The 18991-nt window shown below is 43.0% G+C and overlaps 1 protein-coding gene across 7 annotated transcripts in view; it reads left to right on the plus strand.

The window, feature by feature from the left end:
- dennd2b (DENN domain containing 2B) overlaps positions 1 to 18991 on the plus strand; it is a 546808-nt gene that overhangs the window by 364253 nt on the left and 163564 nt on the right. For all 7 annotated transcript variants that reach the window (XM_078549206.1, XM_078549209.1, XM_078549205.1 and 4 more), the window contains exon 4: positions 5145 to 5299. In XM_078549206.1, coding sequence (XP_078405332.1) covers positions 5145 to 5299 — 155 coding nt within the window. The remainder of the gene's footprint in view (positions 1 to 5144; positions 5300 to 18991) is intronic.

Genomic DNA, 18991 nt, shown 5'->3' on the forward strand with positions numbered 1-18991 from the left:
AGGCCCGCCAGGCAGAGTGAGTCAGAGGCTTTGCATTAATCCTAGGTTCCCCTGCATCCAGGGTGCAATCGATTGCACACATGTGGCCATCAAGGCGCCAGCGGGTGAGCTGGGAGCCTTTGTCAACAGGAAGGGATTCCACCCCATGAATGTGCAGATAGTGTGTGATTACAGGATGCAGATTCTGCAAGTCTGTGCAAAGTACCCAGGCAGCTCCCATGATGCCTACATCCTGAGACACTCCCAGGTGCCGAGGCTCTTCAGTGCTCCAGCCCGGCTGGATGGATGGCTGCTGGGTGACAAGGGCTATTCCCTCAAAAGGTGGCTCTTGATGCCCCTCCGCCATCCAAGAACAGAGGCTGAGCAGCGGTACAACAGGAGCCACGGCTCTACAAGTGCGGTGGTAGAGGGAGCCATAGGTGCGCTTCCGATGCCTGGACTGTTCGGGGGCGCACTGCAATACCCCCCAAAGTGGGTGTCACTGATAGTGGTTGCATACTGCGCTCTCCACAATCTGGTGCTGGAAAGGGGTGGTGCAGTGGAGGAAGAAGATGTTGTGGCAGCTGCACTGGCAACAGATGATGAGTCCAGTGGTGAGTCCGTGGGCGAGCACGGTCAGGAGAACGCTAAGGGGATAAACGCTGATCTGGGCAACCTCCAGGGAGGCAGGACACCCGGGAGGCTTTGATCCAACGCTCCTTCAGCTAGCACACCAAAGAAGAACCACCACCACATGCCAGGGCTGCAGGCTCCATATGGTCAGTATCTCAGCTTTGGTTGTAGCACAAGCAGCTTCTACTAAACATTTGAGTGTTGTAGCAAGAAACTCATTGATATCATGCAAGGTCAGCTTGCAGCAACACTGGCTCAGACTGTTATATTCATGGCTACCATCATATTCCACCAGCCTTACTGTCGTCACTGGGGTAATCCTTCATAGGAGGGGTAAGAGAAGGAAAGGCACACAGAGGATGGGAGGTCATGCCTGACAAATCTGTTAGAATTCTTTGAGGAGGTAACAAGCAGGTTAGACAAAGGAGAGCCAATGGATGTTATCTACTTGGACTTCCAGAAGGCCTTTGACAAGGTGCCGCACAGGAGGCTGCTCAGTAAGATAAGAGCCCATGGAGTTAGAGGCAAGGTACTAGCATGGATAGAAGATTGGCTGTCTGGCAGGAGGCAGAGAGTGGGGATAAGGGGTTCCTTCTCAGGATGGTGGCCGGTGACTAGTGGAGTTCCACAGGGGTCAGTGTTGGGACCACAACTTTTCACTTTATACATTAATGATCTAGATGAAGGAACTAAGGGCATTCTGGCTAAGTTTGCAGATGATACAAAAATAAGTGGAGGAACAGGTAGTATTGAGGAGGTGGGGAGGCTGCAGAAGGATTTAGACAGGTTAGCAGAATGGGCAAAGAAGTGGCAGATGGAATACAACGTGGGGAAGTGTGAGGTCATGCACTTTGGTAGGAAGAATAGAGGCATAGACTATTTTCTAAATGGGGAGAGAATTCAGAAATCTGGAGTGCAAAGGGACTTGAGAGTCCTATTCCAGGATTCTCTTAAGGTTAACTTGCAGGTTGAGTCGGTAGTTAGGAAGGCAAATGCAATGTTGGCATTTATTTTTTAGAGGACTAGAATATAAAAGCAGGGCTGTGCTGCTGAGGCTTTATAAGGCTCTGGTCAGACCACATTTAGAATATTGTGAGCAATTTTGGGCCCCGTATCTCAGGAAGGATGTGCTGGACCTGGAGAGGGTCCAGAGGAGGTTCACAAGAATGATCCCAGGAATGAAAGGCTTAACATATGAGGAACGTTTGAGGACTCTGGGCCTATACTCGGTGGAGTTTAGAAGGATGAGAGGGGATCAGATTGAAACTTACAGAATACTGAAAGGCCTGGATAGAGTGGACGTGGGGCAGATGTTTCCATTAGTAGGAGAGACTAGGACCCGAGGGCACAGCTTCAGAGTAAAGGGAAGACCTTTTAGAACAGAGATGAGGAGAAACTTCTTTAGCCAAAGAGTGGTGAATCTATGGAATTCATTGCCACAGAAGGCTGTGGAGGCCAGGTCATTGAGTGTATTTAAGACCGAGATAGATAGGTTCTTGATTGGTAAGGGGATCAAAGGTTATGGGGAGAAGGTGGGAGAATGGCGTTGAGAAACTTATCAGCCATGATTGAATGGTGGAGCAAACTCGATGGGCCGAAGGGCCTAATTTCTGCTCATATGTCTTATGGTCTTATATCAGTGCTCAAAGGGGCAGATTTCCAGCAGTCTGGAAATCTGTCCTCCAGAAAATTGACAGGATTTCTGAGGCATGGCCTGGGGGATTGGTAGTGGCTCCATGGGGGATGTACTTGCTGTCCTGCCTCAGGATAACAACATTCATGATCCCACCCCTGGCACTCCGCAATGCTCCTGCTGTTGCCTGGCAGCCAACCAGCCCAAACTGTTGTCGCTCATGCGGTCAGTAGCTGGGCCTTCAAGGCCCAGAGCTACTTATGGTTGTCTTTCAAAGAGTCTCCTCCATTGATGTCAGCAGTATTCCACCAGCCATACTGTCATCACTGGGGTAATCCTTCATAGGAGGGGCAAGAGAAGGAAAGGCACATAGAGGATGGGAGTATACCAGGGTAATTAGTTGACTTTTGTGTCTAGCCTGGCATGATTTCAGTTATTTAAAATTGGTTTGGGGAATTTTGTATTTTGTTGTGGTTTTTATTTTTGCATTGCGATGGTCAGTGACAGAGGGAAGATGAGAAGTATGGGACGGTTGGTGAATGGGGAATTGGGTTTAGGTTACTGGTATCACATTTGAAGTAGTTCTTCATGGACAGTCCAGGTAGAAAGTGGCTGTCTAGATTGTAGCCTCCTTTCCTTATCATCTTCTTCCGTCTCCTCCTTATCCTCTGCTTTCTCCTCCTCCTTGGCGACTCAGCTGACATGTGGTGCCAAGGGTTGTTCTCTCGTGATGGCAGCATACCACCACAAATCTTGAGATCTCTCAGCTGACTACTGATATGCTCCTCCAGAGAGATCCAGGCAGTGGAATCATTATTTCAGTATGCCAATGGTCTGCTCTATCACATTCCTTATGGAGGCTTGGCTCTTCTTCGGTGCATACCGCGCATGTGTGTGTTGGTTTTGAACCAGTCATGAACCATGTCATCAGTAAATAATCCTTGTTACCCTGTAGTCACCCTTTGGATTGACTCATTAGCTGAAATAAGGTTGGCACAGTAGACAGCTGCAGAATAAAGGCATCGTAATTGCTGCCAAGATATTGGACATTGACCTCCATGATGCAATGCCTATGGTCACCCACCAGCTGGATGTTGAGGGAGTGAGTGGAACCCCTTTCTATTCTAGTACAAGGTAGAGTTGACATGCAGTGCCAGGAAGGCAATGCGTCTGCAATCAATGGCATCCTGTATCATGGGAAAGCCGGCCTTTCTCCTGCTCATTCTGCCTGCTTCTTTCTGGCAAGAGGGATTGAAATGAAGTTAGATCTCTTTGAACAGAGAGCCTCGGTGACCTCACCAGTGCAACAGTAGAAACTGTGAGATGTTGATCCTGGAAGGAGCTAAATGCATAAAAGTTCATAGCTACGGTCACCTTCACAGTCACTGGCAAATGGGGTTATTGCCCTTCACTGAGGTTGAAGTTGCAGCTGCAGCAGTTGGCAGATTTCACTGACTGCCTCCTTAAGTGCAGACATCTCAAATATTTGCCGTCACTATAGTTGAAGTAGGAGAATTGCTCCCTGAACACCCTAGGTTGACATGACCTCTTGCAGAGACCCTTTTTCTTTTCCTTCTCCTCCTCTTCCCTCTTCTAGCAACTTGCCTGCTCAGAGACCCTCTACTGATTCTCCCAGTTATGCTCAATTCCAAAAAGACCTATAGTGCACTTATGACTGGGAGCAACTGGTTTGTGCAGAAGTTTTGCAATCAGTAAGAAGTACATAAGCACCTTTTATAGCAACATCTGTAGGCTTTTGAAACCTGAAAGCACTAAAATTGTATAGAATTGTAGTGATCTGTAAGTAGTTGATGATCCTTTTAAATAGCACGAGTGGGGGGCTGTTAGGGTCCATCAAGCTGCTAAGCTGTGCGAAGTTAAGAGAGCACTGGCTGTAGCGTGGAACTTCAAAATGGCAACACTGATATACTTACAATGAACACTACTTGCGTGTGCAAAATCGTTTACCAAGATCGCATTTGGCATGCTTCATGTCAGAAGTGTGCATATGATGTGAATGCCATTTTAGAGTCCTAAGGGCACTCCTCGCATCCAGAAAACTGGTGCTACCGAGCCCAATTTTGATCCTCTGGTATTTAGCAGTGTTGGAGAGATGGTCTGGAGTTAAGAGCACTGGGTGAGGTCAGTGTCACTCAGTATTAAGGTGGGGTAGCTGAGGGTTGGTAGCATGAAGAAGGGGTATTTTATGGTTTGCCAAACTTGAAGTCTCTATTTCTGTTTCTTTCTTTTATACATACACGCATGCACAGAACACACACACATACACATACCTGCAATTTCGCAATGAGAAATGAGAACAAATCTCCAAATTTAGCCACAATCTTTTGCATTGTGAGTAATGGAATGTAGGGTGCAACTTCAATTTAAGTGATGACAAACCCTGCTCCACTGATCTTTCGGTGTAATTACAGAGTTGATTCTGTGATCTCATGTCCTCAGTCGGGAAGACACATTCACATTGGAGATTAGACTACAACATTTTAGACCTGATTTTCTAACCTATACTTCCTTTGAACATATACCTCGCTGCAACTGAGTATTGTAGAACCATCCTTTATGTATTCTGAGTCCTTCTCCAAGTCTATTTATAAATTATCTGATTATTTTTAAAGCTGTTGATCAACCTTTGGCAGTCTTTTGTAATCATATTTGCAGATAAATGCTGATTGCTCGAGACAGCACTAAATTATAAATAACCCAACTGATATTCAGTTAGAAAGCAAACAATGAAAGAGACCTGTATATCTGACATTAATAACGGTTATGACAGCTTCAGCACGTCTTAGTTTGGGTAAAGCAATCCAAGAGCTGTACATTTTGAAAAGGTACCTAATTGCAAGCCTATTAACTAATGACTCTTTTCTGTGTGTTTTGCCAGGAAATCCTTTGAGTTTGAAGATGCTGTCAGTCTTCAGTCATCCCACTCTCCCTCTCCTACTGAAAATGGTACATCCACCTCTCCTCTGGAGGTACACAGCAGATTCAGTTCAAAAAGCACTTTAGCAGAAGAGAATGCCTATGAAGACATCATAGGTAAGAGTCAGAAGTAAACATAGTGAGGGGACTCATGTTTACACCTCAAAATATTACCATCTTGTTGGCCATTCACAAACATATCAACTTAAAGAAATGATCTACAGTTTATTATACTTCAGTTATGTTACTTTATTTAGTGATTAGAAGCTTGGAATTTACAATAGTAACAACAGCAAGGCTGTCAGCATCGCTGTCATTACTGTGTAAGACTCGAAGCAACTTCTGCCATCCTGACATGCACAGTTAAATGTGGAATCCAGAAGCTGGTGCCTGTGATACCCTATTTCTCTGGAGCATGCACTATTGCAGTCTATGCAGATGAAATCAACACAGCTGTAAGGACCAGTAAAAACATTAAGCCATGTCCATTCAAGATAAACTGAGTTTTTAATGTTGTTCTACGTATAATCACTGCTTACCAACCTCTCTGGCACTGAAAATCTAATCTTACAATTGTCAAGTCTCATTGTCTCAGAAGAACATTTAAAAATTGCAGGTTTTTTTAAAAGCTATATATTTTTAAAGTTTGTGCTCTGATATTCACATTTCTCCCTTAATCCCATCTGTATGTCCCAATATTTATTTTGTTTTCTATACGATGATATAAATATCAGGCAGAGTCAACATGGTTTTGAGTGGGAAATCCTGTTTAACCAACTTATTGGAATCCCTTGAAGAAGTAACATGTAGTGCCGCAGGCAGGGAAGTCAACCCCCACAACCCCTACAATTTTCAGAGAAGGGTCTCCGCTTCCAGCACTCAGCCCTATAATTTTTGGAAAGTTTTTATCATCTACCTGCAGTAGGCCCCAGGTCTCCTGCCTGGCTCAACAATGACCACTGTTCCCGATGGCTCTGCTGAGCTGCTGGCCCTCTGATTGGGTTGGCAGCTCTTGGGGTTATGCTGTAATACTCAGCCTGGCCACCGCCACTTAATTGGCTGCCGCTCATATAATGCAACCCGGGGTCCTGCTACTGATTGAAGTGGGATTGCTTCCCACTTTTGAACCCCTTGTTGCTTCCAGAAAATCCTGAACATTGAGTTTAGGTAGAACTAATCTTTATCATTCTTTATCGTAAATATTAATGTTGATATTAGGTTGAGTTTCTAGCATCACACAGCAAAAAACATATCTACTATAATTAATGACATGAAGTAGCTTTTGACAACACTATATTAATATCAGTTTGAAATCTGAATATATTTTCACCATTATACTTTTAATGGTCATCCCTATTCCCTCGATTAAATTTTTTAAAATGAGTAAAAATCTCTTTAAAATATCCATTGATGTATTTTAATTCCATGTAAAAATCTCAAGTACCCATTACTATGGATTAAAAACTATATCTCTAGATGATGTCCTGCATTCAGCAAGAATCTCATGTGCCAAACCTCAATTTCCCTACCTCAATTCCTCAAGATTGTAATTTCATAACATTACCATGTTGCTAATTCCCAGTAGCTTTTGTACTTTCTTTAGTTCCAAGAGTTTTAACACAGGGCTTTCACTGGCTATAAATGATGTGAAAGCCCAACCTCCGGAGTTCTCTCTTCTTTTCCATCAGCATTTGCAATCAGGCGTGCAGGGAGAAAAGGAAAAAAAATAGATGAAAAGGAGCGGAAACTCTTGTCTACTTCTTAGCGACTGGTTTCAGAAGCGAAACCTCTGAAGCAGAAAATCTAACAAGTCTGGTAAACTATCGATAAGGCAAAATGGAAGAAAAGTTGTTCGTAGAAGACATTTTTGTAAATCGAGATGGAAATTTTAAATTAGATCTCGTGGTGCCGTTCCCAGGTTGAAAGGGCAGGCAGATTACCAACTCAAAGAACTTTACGAATGTATTTAGATGTCCCTTCAGCTTTCGCCACCCCTCACCTCTGGGGAGGTTCTTAATCAATACTCTACATTCTCTCCTTGCAACATTTGGAATACACCTTGACTAACTGCAGGCTTCAATCCAATTCCTTCTATTAATAGAGCACTGCACTACTGTGCCCACTTGATTGATACATTACAAAGACAGATTAAACAAACCATCCAGTTTTTTTTTTAAAGTTTCACAACCAAGCATTTATCTCCATATTGTAATCGAGTATAATTCAAGTATGTTTAAAATATAGACAATGTTTGGAGAAAATGACGGTTGAAGGGAGTAAGGATGGGAAGAAAGCACTGAAAAACCTTTCTTTATTTTAACCAAAGTTAGAAATATTTGGGTCAGCTGGAAAGAGGTCAAGAAACATGCCAATGTGATATAAATTTGAACCAGGACAGTAACATTTCTCAGATATCCAAGTAAGTAAGTCTGAATAAAACCAAATGTGGATTCTGGCACCACAGAACTCACAATACATGAACTTGGCTTTGCATTAAGATGCGATGAAGGAATTCACTCCTCAGTTAACTCTTGGCCTTCTAACCAACCCCTCCCCCCCAGTTTATAATCAACCCTTTGAATACTGACGAGAAACTAACAGCAAAAGCAGTACCAAGAATGAAACAAGATTTTTCCAATTGATCGTGATGTGATGAGCATTCAGTTCCAACACTTGTATATTAAAGCTGCTTCTGATCTATCAGAGTAGTGGGGCATGACTTCTTCAATACTCACTTGTACTGAGTCTTCAGAATCCTGACAATTGAATGCATAATATATTAGTGGCTTTAGATGGTCCAAGATGCCACCACACCAAGATCACTAAACACACCATATATGTATCCACTGGTACTATCATTCCACAGTGTGAAAAGTAGTTGAAGCACAGCACCTTATGAAGTGGTGTCTCTAGGTTTCCAGAAAGGTTTTGACAGAATTCAAGGTAAAACCTGAAAATGATCAAGAAGCTGTCGGAAAGAAAGGAAGCAATGAGTACTTGTTGAGTAGAATGAGCATGGGGGAGAAGTGCTGAGTGGTGTTACTCAGGACTCGGTGGTGGAACTTTACTGTTTCTAATTTACACTTATGCCTAACAAACAATGGGGATGGCTAGCAGGGATGTCAACATGGGTGAAACAAAGCAATGAGCTGCAGAAGGTATAGGATACTTTTGTAAAGGGTAGAAGAATGGCTGATGAAAATTAATACAGATAAGACAGTATATATTAGAAGAAAAATAGACAACATTCTTGCTCTGTGGATGGCGTAGAAATAGCTAAAGGTGAAGTTGAATGGGAAATCTGGAGAAGTGAGTAAATTTAGTACCTAGCTTGGTAAGGTACTGAGGAGTAGTAATTAAAGCAAATAAAACGAAATAAAGTAAATTAGTACAGTATAAATCAGAGAAAAATATACCAAAATTGCACAGCGCTCCAACCAGACAGCATCTAGAGAACTTGTAACAAAAACAGAAAATGCTGGAAAAACTCAGCAGGTCTAACAGCATCTGTGGAGAGGGAAAAAAAAAAAGAGTTAACATTTTGAGTCCTTATGACTCTTCAGAGCTAAAAAGAAGTAAAAATGTAATGAAATTTATACTGCTTAAGGGGGGGTGGAGCAGGTGAAGTTGGATAGAAGGCCTGTGATAGGTGGAGGTAACGAAGAGACTGCCAGAGATGTCATGGACAAAAGGACAAAGGGGTGTTAATGATAGTGGTACTGGCTAAAGGAGCTGCTGATGGTGGCACTAAGGTCAGAAAGCAGAATGTGATAATAGCAGGACAAGGGTAAGCACTCTGGAAAGAACAACATGAACAAGTGACAGGTGGCCCTTGTGGGGGTGGGGTGGGGGGAGGGGACGGTGGTGGGAAAAAGATGGAAAATAGGATAAAAGGTGGGGATAGAACAATGAATAAAAATGACAAAAAATAAAAATGAGTAGATAAAAAATTAAAATTAAAAAACGAAAATGAATATTGAAATAAGAGGATAAACAAGGGGGTAGGGATGGAGGAGAGAGTTCATGGTCTGAAGTTGTTGAACTCAATGTTAAGTCTGGAAGGCTGTAAAGTGCCTAATTGAAAGATGAGCTGCTGTTCCTCCGGTTTGTGTTGAGCTTCACTGGAACATTGCAGCAGGCTAAGGTCGGACATGTGGGCATGAGAGCAGGATGGGGTGTTGAAATGGCAAGCGACAGGGAGGTCTGGGTCATGCTTGTGGACAGACAAGTGTTCTGCAAAGCGGTCACCCAGTCTGTGTTTGGTTTCTCCAATGTAGAGGAGACCGCATTGGGAGCAGTGAATGCAGTAGACCAAATTGAAGGAGGTGCAAGTGAAGCGCTGCTTCATCTGAAAGAAATGTTTAGGCCCTTGGATGGTGAGGAGGGAGGAGGTAAAGGGGCAAGTGTTGCACCTTCTGCGATTGCAATGGGAAGGTGCCGTGGGAAGGGAATGAGGTGTTGGGGGTGATGGGGGAGTGGACCAGAGTGTCCCGGAGGGAACAGTCCCTAAGGAATGCCGACAAGGGGTGGGGGTGGGGGGTGGGGGTGGTGGCGGGAGGGTGGTGATGGGAAGATGTGTTTGATGGTGGCGTCATGCTGAAGTTGGTAGAAATGGCGGAGGGTGATCCTTTGAATGCAGAGGCTAGTGGGGTTTTTGTCCTCACTTTTCATTCTGATCCACTCCTTCATCACCCCCAACACCTCATCCTCCTCCCACAGCACTTTCCCATGCAATCGCAGAAGGTGCAGGTGAAGCGCTGCACCTCCTTCAATTTGGTCGACTGCATTCACTGCTCCCAATGTGGTCTCCTCTACATTAGAGAGATCAAACGCAGATTGGGTGACCATTTTGCGGAACACCTTCGCAAGCATGACCCAGACCTCCCTGTCGCTTGCCATTTCAACACCCCATCCTGCTGTCATGCCCACATGTCTGTCCTTGGCCTGCTGCATTGTTCCAGTGAAGCTCAACGCAAACTGGAGGAACAGCACCTCATCTTCCGATTAGGCACTTTACAGCCTTCTGGACTTAACATTGATTTCAACAACTTCAGACCATGAACTCTCTCCTCCATCCCCACCCCCTTGTTGATCCCCTTTTTTCAATATTCATTTTCGTTTTTTAGTTTTAATTTTAATTTTTTATCCACTTATTTTTGTTTTTATTTATTTTCATTTTTATTCATTGTTTTATCCCCACTTTTTATCCTATTTTCCATCTTTTTCCCTACCACCGTCCCCTCCCCCCACTCCACCCCACAAGGGCCACCTGTCACTTGTTCATGTTGTTCTTTCCAGAGTGCTTACCCTTGTCCTGCTGCTATTATCACATTCTGCTTTCTGATTTTAATGCCACCATCAGCACCTCCTTTAGCCAGTACCACTATCATTAACACCGTTTTGTCCTTTTGTCCATGACATCTCTGGCAGTCTCTCCTTTGCCTCCACCTATCACTGGCCTCCTATCCAGCTTCACCTGCTCCACCCAATACCGTCCCCCCCGCCCACCCTTAAACAGTATAAATTTCATTACATTTTTACTTCTCTTTAGCTCTGAAGAAGAGTCATAAGGACTCGAAATGTTAACTCTTTTTTGTTCTCTTCACAGATGCTGTTAGACCAGCTGAGATTTTCCAGCATTTTCTGTTTTCGCTTCAGATTTCTAGCATCCGCATTATTTTGCTTTTATCTGGAGAACTTGAATTCATTTTGATCACCACAACACATGGAAACCATGCACACCCTGGAGCCAGTTCAGAAAAGTGCCACAGGGCTGAGCATCAGCATTAAAGGACTTGGCTCTAAGGACAGGTTTAAGAAATTGGGCACAAAAGCATTGAAGAAAGGAGACTAAGGGAACTTTATAGAATTATATAAGATATTTAAAATAATCACTGTAGAGATGCGATAGTTGGTGGAATAGAAGACTGTTTTTCCATACAGACCTGGCAATGGAGCTGGGGCACAGCTGTTGTCAGATTTTCAGCAAGTACATTGCCTGGCTAGAGCCCTGTGAATTCCTGCTGGGGCCTGGGGGCGGGGGGGCTCTATTAGTCATAATTTGCTTGCCGATGAAAAATACTACAACAGTCTGGGTTTGAATTGTGCCAAACTGCTATTTTCTTAAAGCTGTATTGTGAGTCACCTTGGTAATTCACACGTGTGACTAATAGCCAGTGGCACTGAGAGCAACCCAGAGTTCAGTTGTTATAGATAGTGGACTCAGTCTACAGTTTTTCATTTCTTGTTTCTGTGACGATGTTGTTCACATACATTCTGCTCTCTGTACACAAGATGACAGTGATATTTGCTGGCTCTCAACTTATCCCATCATCAAGCATTGCCTCAACAGAGTGATATTTTATTTGTTTTGCTTGTAACAGTATTTAATCCATTCAATAAATATTGTGTTTGAACAAGTAGTAATTTCAGTCTGACATTATATTTTCAATATAAACAAGATGTAGAGTATAAGAACATAAAGAAAAATGAGCAGGAGTAGACGATGTGGCCCCTCATGCTTGTTCTGCCATTCAATCAGATCATGGCTGATCTTCTGCCTGAGCTGCACCTTCCTGCACTCTCCCCATATCCTTTGACTCCTGTAGTAACCTAGAATCTATCTATCTGCCGTAAATGTACTCAATGACCGAGTATCCACAGCTCTCTGGGGTGGAGAATTCCAAAATTTTCGCAACCCTTTGAGCGAAGAAATTTCTCCTCATCTCAGTCCTAAATGGCCGACTGCTTATAATGAGACTGTGACAGCTTGTTTTCGCCAACCAGTGGAAACATCCGCCTAGTATCTATCCTGTCAAGCCGCTTAAGAATTCTACATGTTTCAATGAGATCATCTTTCATTCCTTTAAACTCTTGGGAATATAGATCTAGTCTACTCAATCTCTCTTCATTGGGCAATCCCTTCACTTCAGCAATCAGTCTGGTGAATTTTCATTGCATTCCCTCTGAGGCAAGTATATTTTGCCTTGGGTAAGGAGACCAAAACTGTACACAATGCTCCAGGTGTAGTCTCACCAAGACTCTATATAATGGCAGTAAGTCTTTGTTACTCATACTCCAGTCCCTTTGTAAAGGCTATCATCATTTAATATTCCTGGATTAGATATATCATGGTGGCAGACATGCCTGCCCCTCTCCCACCCCTGCCTGTTCTCTGCTGCTCCTTGCAGTTAAGTGCAAACTGTCCTACAAGAGAGGGAAAAGTGTTAGTGAGTGTGTTGCACTGTCTTGGGAGATGTGGCTGCCATAGCTGAGCAGCTAGAATTATGTGGAAACTGGGGGATGTGGTTGTGAGACTACTGGAAACAATGGTGAGAGTGTGAGATTGAAGTAGAACATTTGAATGTTAGGCATGAGTCCTTATTGCTGATGGATGAATGATGGGGCGTGGTGCATTGACCAGCATGAGACGTTGGTGGTGCGGTGATAGAAGATATCATTTGAAGATGCAGTCAGTGACCTTGACCACTTGTGAAAGGTCGTTGAATTTTCTCTGGCACTACAGTCAGATCCTTGTGCCAGACTCTGGAAATTCACCTCCCTTGCCTCCTGCTCCCATTCCCTTCACAGGTTATGCCTTTATGGGTTCCTGTGAAAACATGACCTCTCTCCTCTCAACTTCCTGGAGTAAGGTCTCCAGCACTGACAGCTGCATCAGAGAAACTGGGAGCCCTCTCTCTGGGCTCTTCCTCCATTGCCAGTCTTCTTTCCTCCATTAAAGACTTTCTGAAACCGTTCTACCAGCTGCTGTGGCCTTGGTGCAACTCCCCTTTAAGAAGGAAAAGCTGCCTTTAAGAAGTGCAGTTGAGCTGTATGTCATGCTAGCCATGCACTCACCTGGGCTGAAAGTGCAGGCAGCCAGCAACATGTCACGCTGGGCTGCATGCTACAATCATATTGATGAGCAGGCAGCATAAAATTGACTTGCCTGCCTTAACTGGTTGTGCAGTAACCCTGCATCGTGATCCCTGTGCCACTAATGGGTCTAGTTGAATATTTCCCCCTGCATATTTGAGTGGGCTAATCAATACACTTATTGAAGATAAAGAACTATTTTGTCTTTGACAAACATCTTTACTGCCAATGAAGGGTGCAGCCTCACACTGTTTCCTTTTGACATTGCACAAAGTACAAATTCACCAGGGCTCCTTCAACAGCACCTTCCAAACCCACGACCACTACCATCTAGAAGGACAAGGGCAGCAGATAGATGGGAACACCACCACCTGGAAGTTCCCCTCCAAGTCACTCACCATCCTGACTTGGAAATATATCACCGTTCCTTCACTGTTGCTGGGTCAAAATCCTGGAACTCCCTAACAACACTGTGGGTGTACCTGCACCACATGGACTGCAGTGATTCAAGAAGGCAGCTCACCGCCACCTTCTCAAGGGCAACTAGGGATGGGCAGTAAATGCTGGCCCAGCCAGCGAAGCCCACAATCCATGAATGAATAAAAAAAGAAGTAACCAAGTGGATGTGAAAATACTTAGGTAATCAGTCCTTCTTTAACCCTATTTGCAATGAAGTGAACTGTTGTCTGGACTGCCCAAAGATTTAAAATTTATCTGAAGGGAGGGAGCAATTTCCCATTGCATATAGATCTCACTTGTAAATTGGACATTGGCTGGCTGGAAGCAACACTAATTACTGTCCGAGACAGGTAATCTCCATGTAAATGCAGCACGAAAGGAACCCATTTAATTTGATAGATGATGTTAAAGGAAATTAGTTCTGACAATGGTGTGTAATTTATCTTTTTTCTCCATTGAGATGCATACAATATCAAAAAATCAAATAGGTTTGTCCTATAGTATAATGGATGAATAATTATGTTGCTTCATATAAAATAGAAAAGTAGGGATGTTACGCTGGAAGTATAGAAAGCATTAGTGGGGGCGAGGGTGCAGCGTACAGTTCTGGTCCCCACAGCACAGGAATTGAAGTGTTTGCACTCGAGAGGGTATAGAAGAGAGTCACTAGAATGTTGCTGGGACTGGTGAATTTGAGTTATTAGAAAAGGTTGGATAGGCTGAAGAGAGAAGAGAGAAGACCAAGAGGAGGTGTATAAAGCTATGAAGGGCTTAGAAACAATGCAGTGAAAGAAGGAAAGAGGTCAATAGCCATGGGACATAGATTGAAAGTACTTCGTAGAAGGATTACAGGGGGGTTGGGAATTTCTTTCAAACAGAGTTAAACTACTGGGCTATGGATCAAAAACTGGAAAGTGGAATTAGATTGGATAGCTCTTCTTCGGCTGCCATGGACACCGTGGGCAGAACTCCTAGGTTGGTGGTCGGGCGCGTGCCCGACCCAACCGAGCTTGAAATGACGTGCGTTGATGATGGCCGAGCGTGCCGACGTCACCGCGCAGTCGTGTGATAGTTCGGTTGGCAGGCGCGCGCTATAGTTGAAAGCGCGCCCGTCGACAATTAAAAGGCCTATTAAGGCCTTTTAGTTATCAACTGTCGTTAATTTTTCACTGTCCGTTCAACTTAACGGTTGACGGGCAGGTGAAAAGGCCAAGCGGCCTTTGCATTTTTTTGGAAACCTCATCCACGGGTGGGATGAGGTTTCTAAAAGCAAATACGAATGAAAGAAAAACTTTAATTTTTAATTCAAAACATGCCCTTGCTCATGTGACAGAGTCACATGAGGGGACATGTTTTATTAAATTTTTCTGGTGTTTATTATTTTTTCAATATATCTTTCATCTCCCTGAGGCAGATCCGTGCCTCAGGGAGATTATTCGGCACTCTCTCGCGCGCATGCGAAGTTCGCGCTAGGACTGTCCGCACACCACCACCACCCCCCCGCCTGCACAGGCAGCGCTTAGCACTGCCGCTCGCTTATCACACTGGGCGGGCCTTAATTGGCCTGCCAGTGTGAAATCGCGGTGCGCTGCTGATCACGGGCAGTGGTCGGCTTACCAACCGTCCCTACCGACCCCACACCCCAAGGGCAAAATTCTGCTCCATGGTGCGAATGGCCTCCTTCTGTGCTGTAAATTTCTATGATTCTATGAGAAGTAGAAGTAATTGATGGCATGAAGGGCTAGTTTATCTCGGTGTGGACATATTGAATCCATGTGGCTGTAAATATCTTGGGCATGCTGACAGTACAGTGGAGATATTTTTGAAGGTACTAAAGTGTATTTCTGTCAAGTAAGCTGAGCAATTCTAACATGGCTAGCTTATCTTTCGTTTGATGTTATTGTATAGTTTTAAAATTATTTTATTGTACTTCACCAGTTAATAAGAGGGCAATATTTGATCCATTATGATAGGGTTTTTAGTGTAGACTTCCTGTAGCCCAAACATATTGAAAGTGAGATTACTTCTACTGACCTGGTGGAAACCAAGCAGTTAAGATCGACAAAGTCACTCACCCACTCCCAGGTCGCCCAGCTCCCCTTAACTGAGATTTTGAAACAGACTTCTGAATGGGTGGTTATTGACCACCAAAGGCCAGCCGGATTCATCTTTATTGAAATATGCAGATCACATTGAACTTTGACTGCAAATTTAACTGAAGTCTTGTGGCTTTCCTGAAGCGAGTTGAAACCTGGCAGGAAGCTAAAGTGGCCCAAACAGATAAGTATTTTTACTTCTGTGGGGCCCAGAAGAGCAGGAGTGCTCCTCCAGGCCCCATAAGCAGTGTTTCAGCACGTTGCCCCCTACCCCAGCCTGACTTAAATACACATTCTAAAATGTCTGCAGTTTTTATCTTCGAACCTTTATGAATTCACTTAATTTGAAGCACAGTCTTTAAATCTAAATCTTTCCCAAAATTCTTTCTATGAAGAAAAAAAAATGAACAAAATTCCAAGACCTGACTTTCCAAAAAGGCAGTAAGTAATATTTGATATAATTGAACATTGCCATGTGAAAAACTATGCAATATGCAGACAACAAGTTGAGTACTGCGTTAATATTTAAAAGTATTTCTGTTATGAATAATTGTATATAAGTTAATGTGTTCACCAAGTTGCTTATTTAATAAATTAGTTCAGTTTCCAGTTTAATGCTTCAATTGGCTTTTTTATTATTACAAGGTATGGAATGTCAGTTCTATTGGTGATTAAACATATGAACATACGAACTAGGAGCAGGATTAGGCCACTTGGCCATCAAGCCTTTCAGTAAGATGATCACTGATCTGATTGTAACCTCCTGCCCACCCCTGGTAACCCTTTACTCCCTTGTTTATCAAGAATTGATCTACCTCTGCCTTGAAAACATTCAAAGCTTCTGCTTCCACCACCTTTTGAGGAAGGAAGTTCCAAAGACTCACTACCCTCTGAGAGGAAACATCTCATCTCTGTCTTAAATGGGTGATCCCTTATTTTTAAACAGCTCTAGATTCTCCCACAAGAGGAAACATCCTCTCCACATTGACTCTGTCAAGACCCCTCAGGATCTTATATGTTTCAATCAAGTCGCCTCTTACTCTTCTAAACTCTGGTGGATACAAGCCTAGCCTGTCCAACCTTTCCTCATAAGATAACCTGCCCATTCCTGGTATTAGTTTAGTAAAGCTTCTCTGAACTGTCTTCTAATGCATTTACACCCTTCCTTAAACAAGGAAGTTGTGGTCTCACCAGTGCTCTGTACAACTGAAGTATAACCTCCCTACTTTTGTATTCAATTTCCCTTGCAATAAACAATAACATTCTATTAGCTTTCTTAATCACTTGCTGTACCTGCATACTAGCCTTTTGTGATTCATGCACTTGGACACCCAGATCCCACTGAACTTCAGAGCTCTGCAATTTCTCACCATTTAGATAATATTCTTTTAAAAAAATTCTTCCTGCCGAAATGAACAATTTGACATTTGCCCATAATATACTCCATTTGCCAGATCTTTGCCCATTCACTTAACCTATCTATGTACCTTTGTAGCCTCCTTATGTCCTCTTCATAACTTACTTTCCTACCTATCTTTGTATCATCAGCAAATTTAGCAACCGTACATTCGGTCCCTTCATCCAAATAATTTTTATAAATTGTAAAAAGTTCAGCACTGATCCCTGTAGCACACCACTAGTTACATCCCACCAACCAGAAAAAGACCCATTTATGGCTATCCTCTGTTTCCTGTGAGCTAGCAAATCTTCTATCCATGCCAGTATGTTACCCTCTACACCATGAGCTTTTATTTTCCGCAATAACTTTCATGTGGCACCTTAGCAAATGCCTTCTGGAAGTCTAAGTATAGTACATCCACTAGTTCCTCTCTATCCACAGCACATGTGACTCCTTCAAAGAACTCCAATAAATTGGTTAAACATAATTTCCCCTGCAAAAAGCCATGTTGACTCTGCCTGGTGGCATTGAACATTATGGCACTGCCATAATGTCTTTAATAATAGCTTCCAGCATTTTCCCTGTGACAGATGTTAAGCTAACTAGCCTATAGTTTCCTGCTTTCTGTCTCCCTCCATTTTTGAATAAAGGAGTTATATTAACTATTTTCCAATCTAATGGCATCTTTCCCAAATCCAGGGAATTTTGGAAAATTAAAACTAACACATCAACTATCTCACTAGCCACTTCTTTTAAGACCCTAAGATGAAGTCCATCTGGACCTGGGGATTTGAAAGCCCACAGCTCCAACAATTTGCTAAATAACACTTCCCTGGTGACTGTAATTTTCCTGAGTTCCTCCCTCCCTTCCATTTTCTGATTTACAGCCATTTCTGGGATGTTACTTGTATCCTCTGTAGTGAAGACCGATACAAAATACCTGTTCAATTCATCTGCCACCTCTTTATTTTCCAATATTAGTTCCTCAGCCTCACTTTCTATAGGACCAATGCTCACTTTATTAGCTCTTTTCATATTTAAATATCAAGAGAAACTCTTACTATCTGTCTTTGTATTTCTAGCTAGCTTTCTCTCATGCTCTAATTTTTCCCTCCTTATTAACCTTTTTTGTCATTCTTTGCTGTTTTTCATATTCTATCCAATTTTCTGACATGCCACCCATCTTTCCGCAATTATATGCTTTTCCTTTAAGTTTGTTACTGTCTTTAACCCTTTTAGTTAACCACGGATGGTGGGTCCTCCCCTTGGAATTTTTCTTTCTCATTGGAATGTATATATTCTGAGTATTCTGAATTACCCCCTTTAAATGTCTGCCACTGTATCTCTATTGATCTATCCCTTAACCTCATTTGCCAGTTCACTTTAGCTAGCTCTACTTTCATTTCCCCATAAATGCCCTTATTTAAGTTTAAGATACTAGTTCTGGAGCCACTCTTCTCTCCCTCAAACTGAACATAAAATTCAGTCATATTAGGATCACCTAAGGGGCTCCTTCATTATGAGGTTATCAATTAATCCTATCTCATTGTATAATGCCGGGTCCAGTATAGCCTGCTCTCTGGTTGGCTCCAGAATGTTTTATTCTAAGAAACTATCCTGAAAACATTCTATGAACTCTTCATCTAGGCTACCTATGCCCATCTGATTTTTCCAGTCTATATGTAGATTAACGTCCCCCATGATTATCACTGTATCTTTCTGAAAAGCTCCCATTATCTCTTCCTTTATATTCTGTCCTACTGTGTAGTTACAATTAGGAGGCCTGTACACCACTCCCACAAGTGACTTCTTGCCTAATCAGTTCTCATCTCGACCCACACTACTTCTACGTTCTGGTTTCCTGAACTTAGGTCATCCCTCTCTACTGCGCTAATACCATCATTAATTAGCAAGCCACACCCCCACCTTTTCCTAGCTTCCTGTCCTATAAAAAGTCATGTACCTTTCAATGTTCAGGGG

This window comes from Cetorhinus maximus, chromosome 9, assembly GCF_964194155.1.
Source record: "Cetorhinus maximus chromosome 9, sCetMax3.hap1.1, whole genome shotgun sequence".
NCBI lineage: Eukaryota > Metazoa > Chordata > Chondrichthyes > Lamniformes > Cetorhinidae > Cetorhinus > Cetorhinus maximus.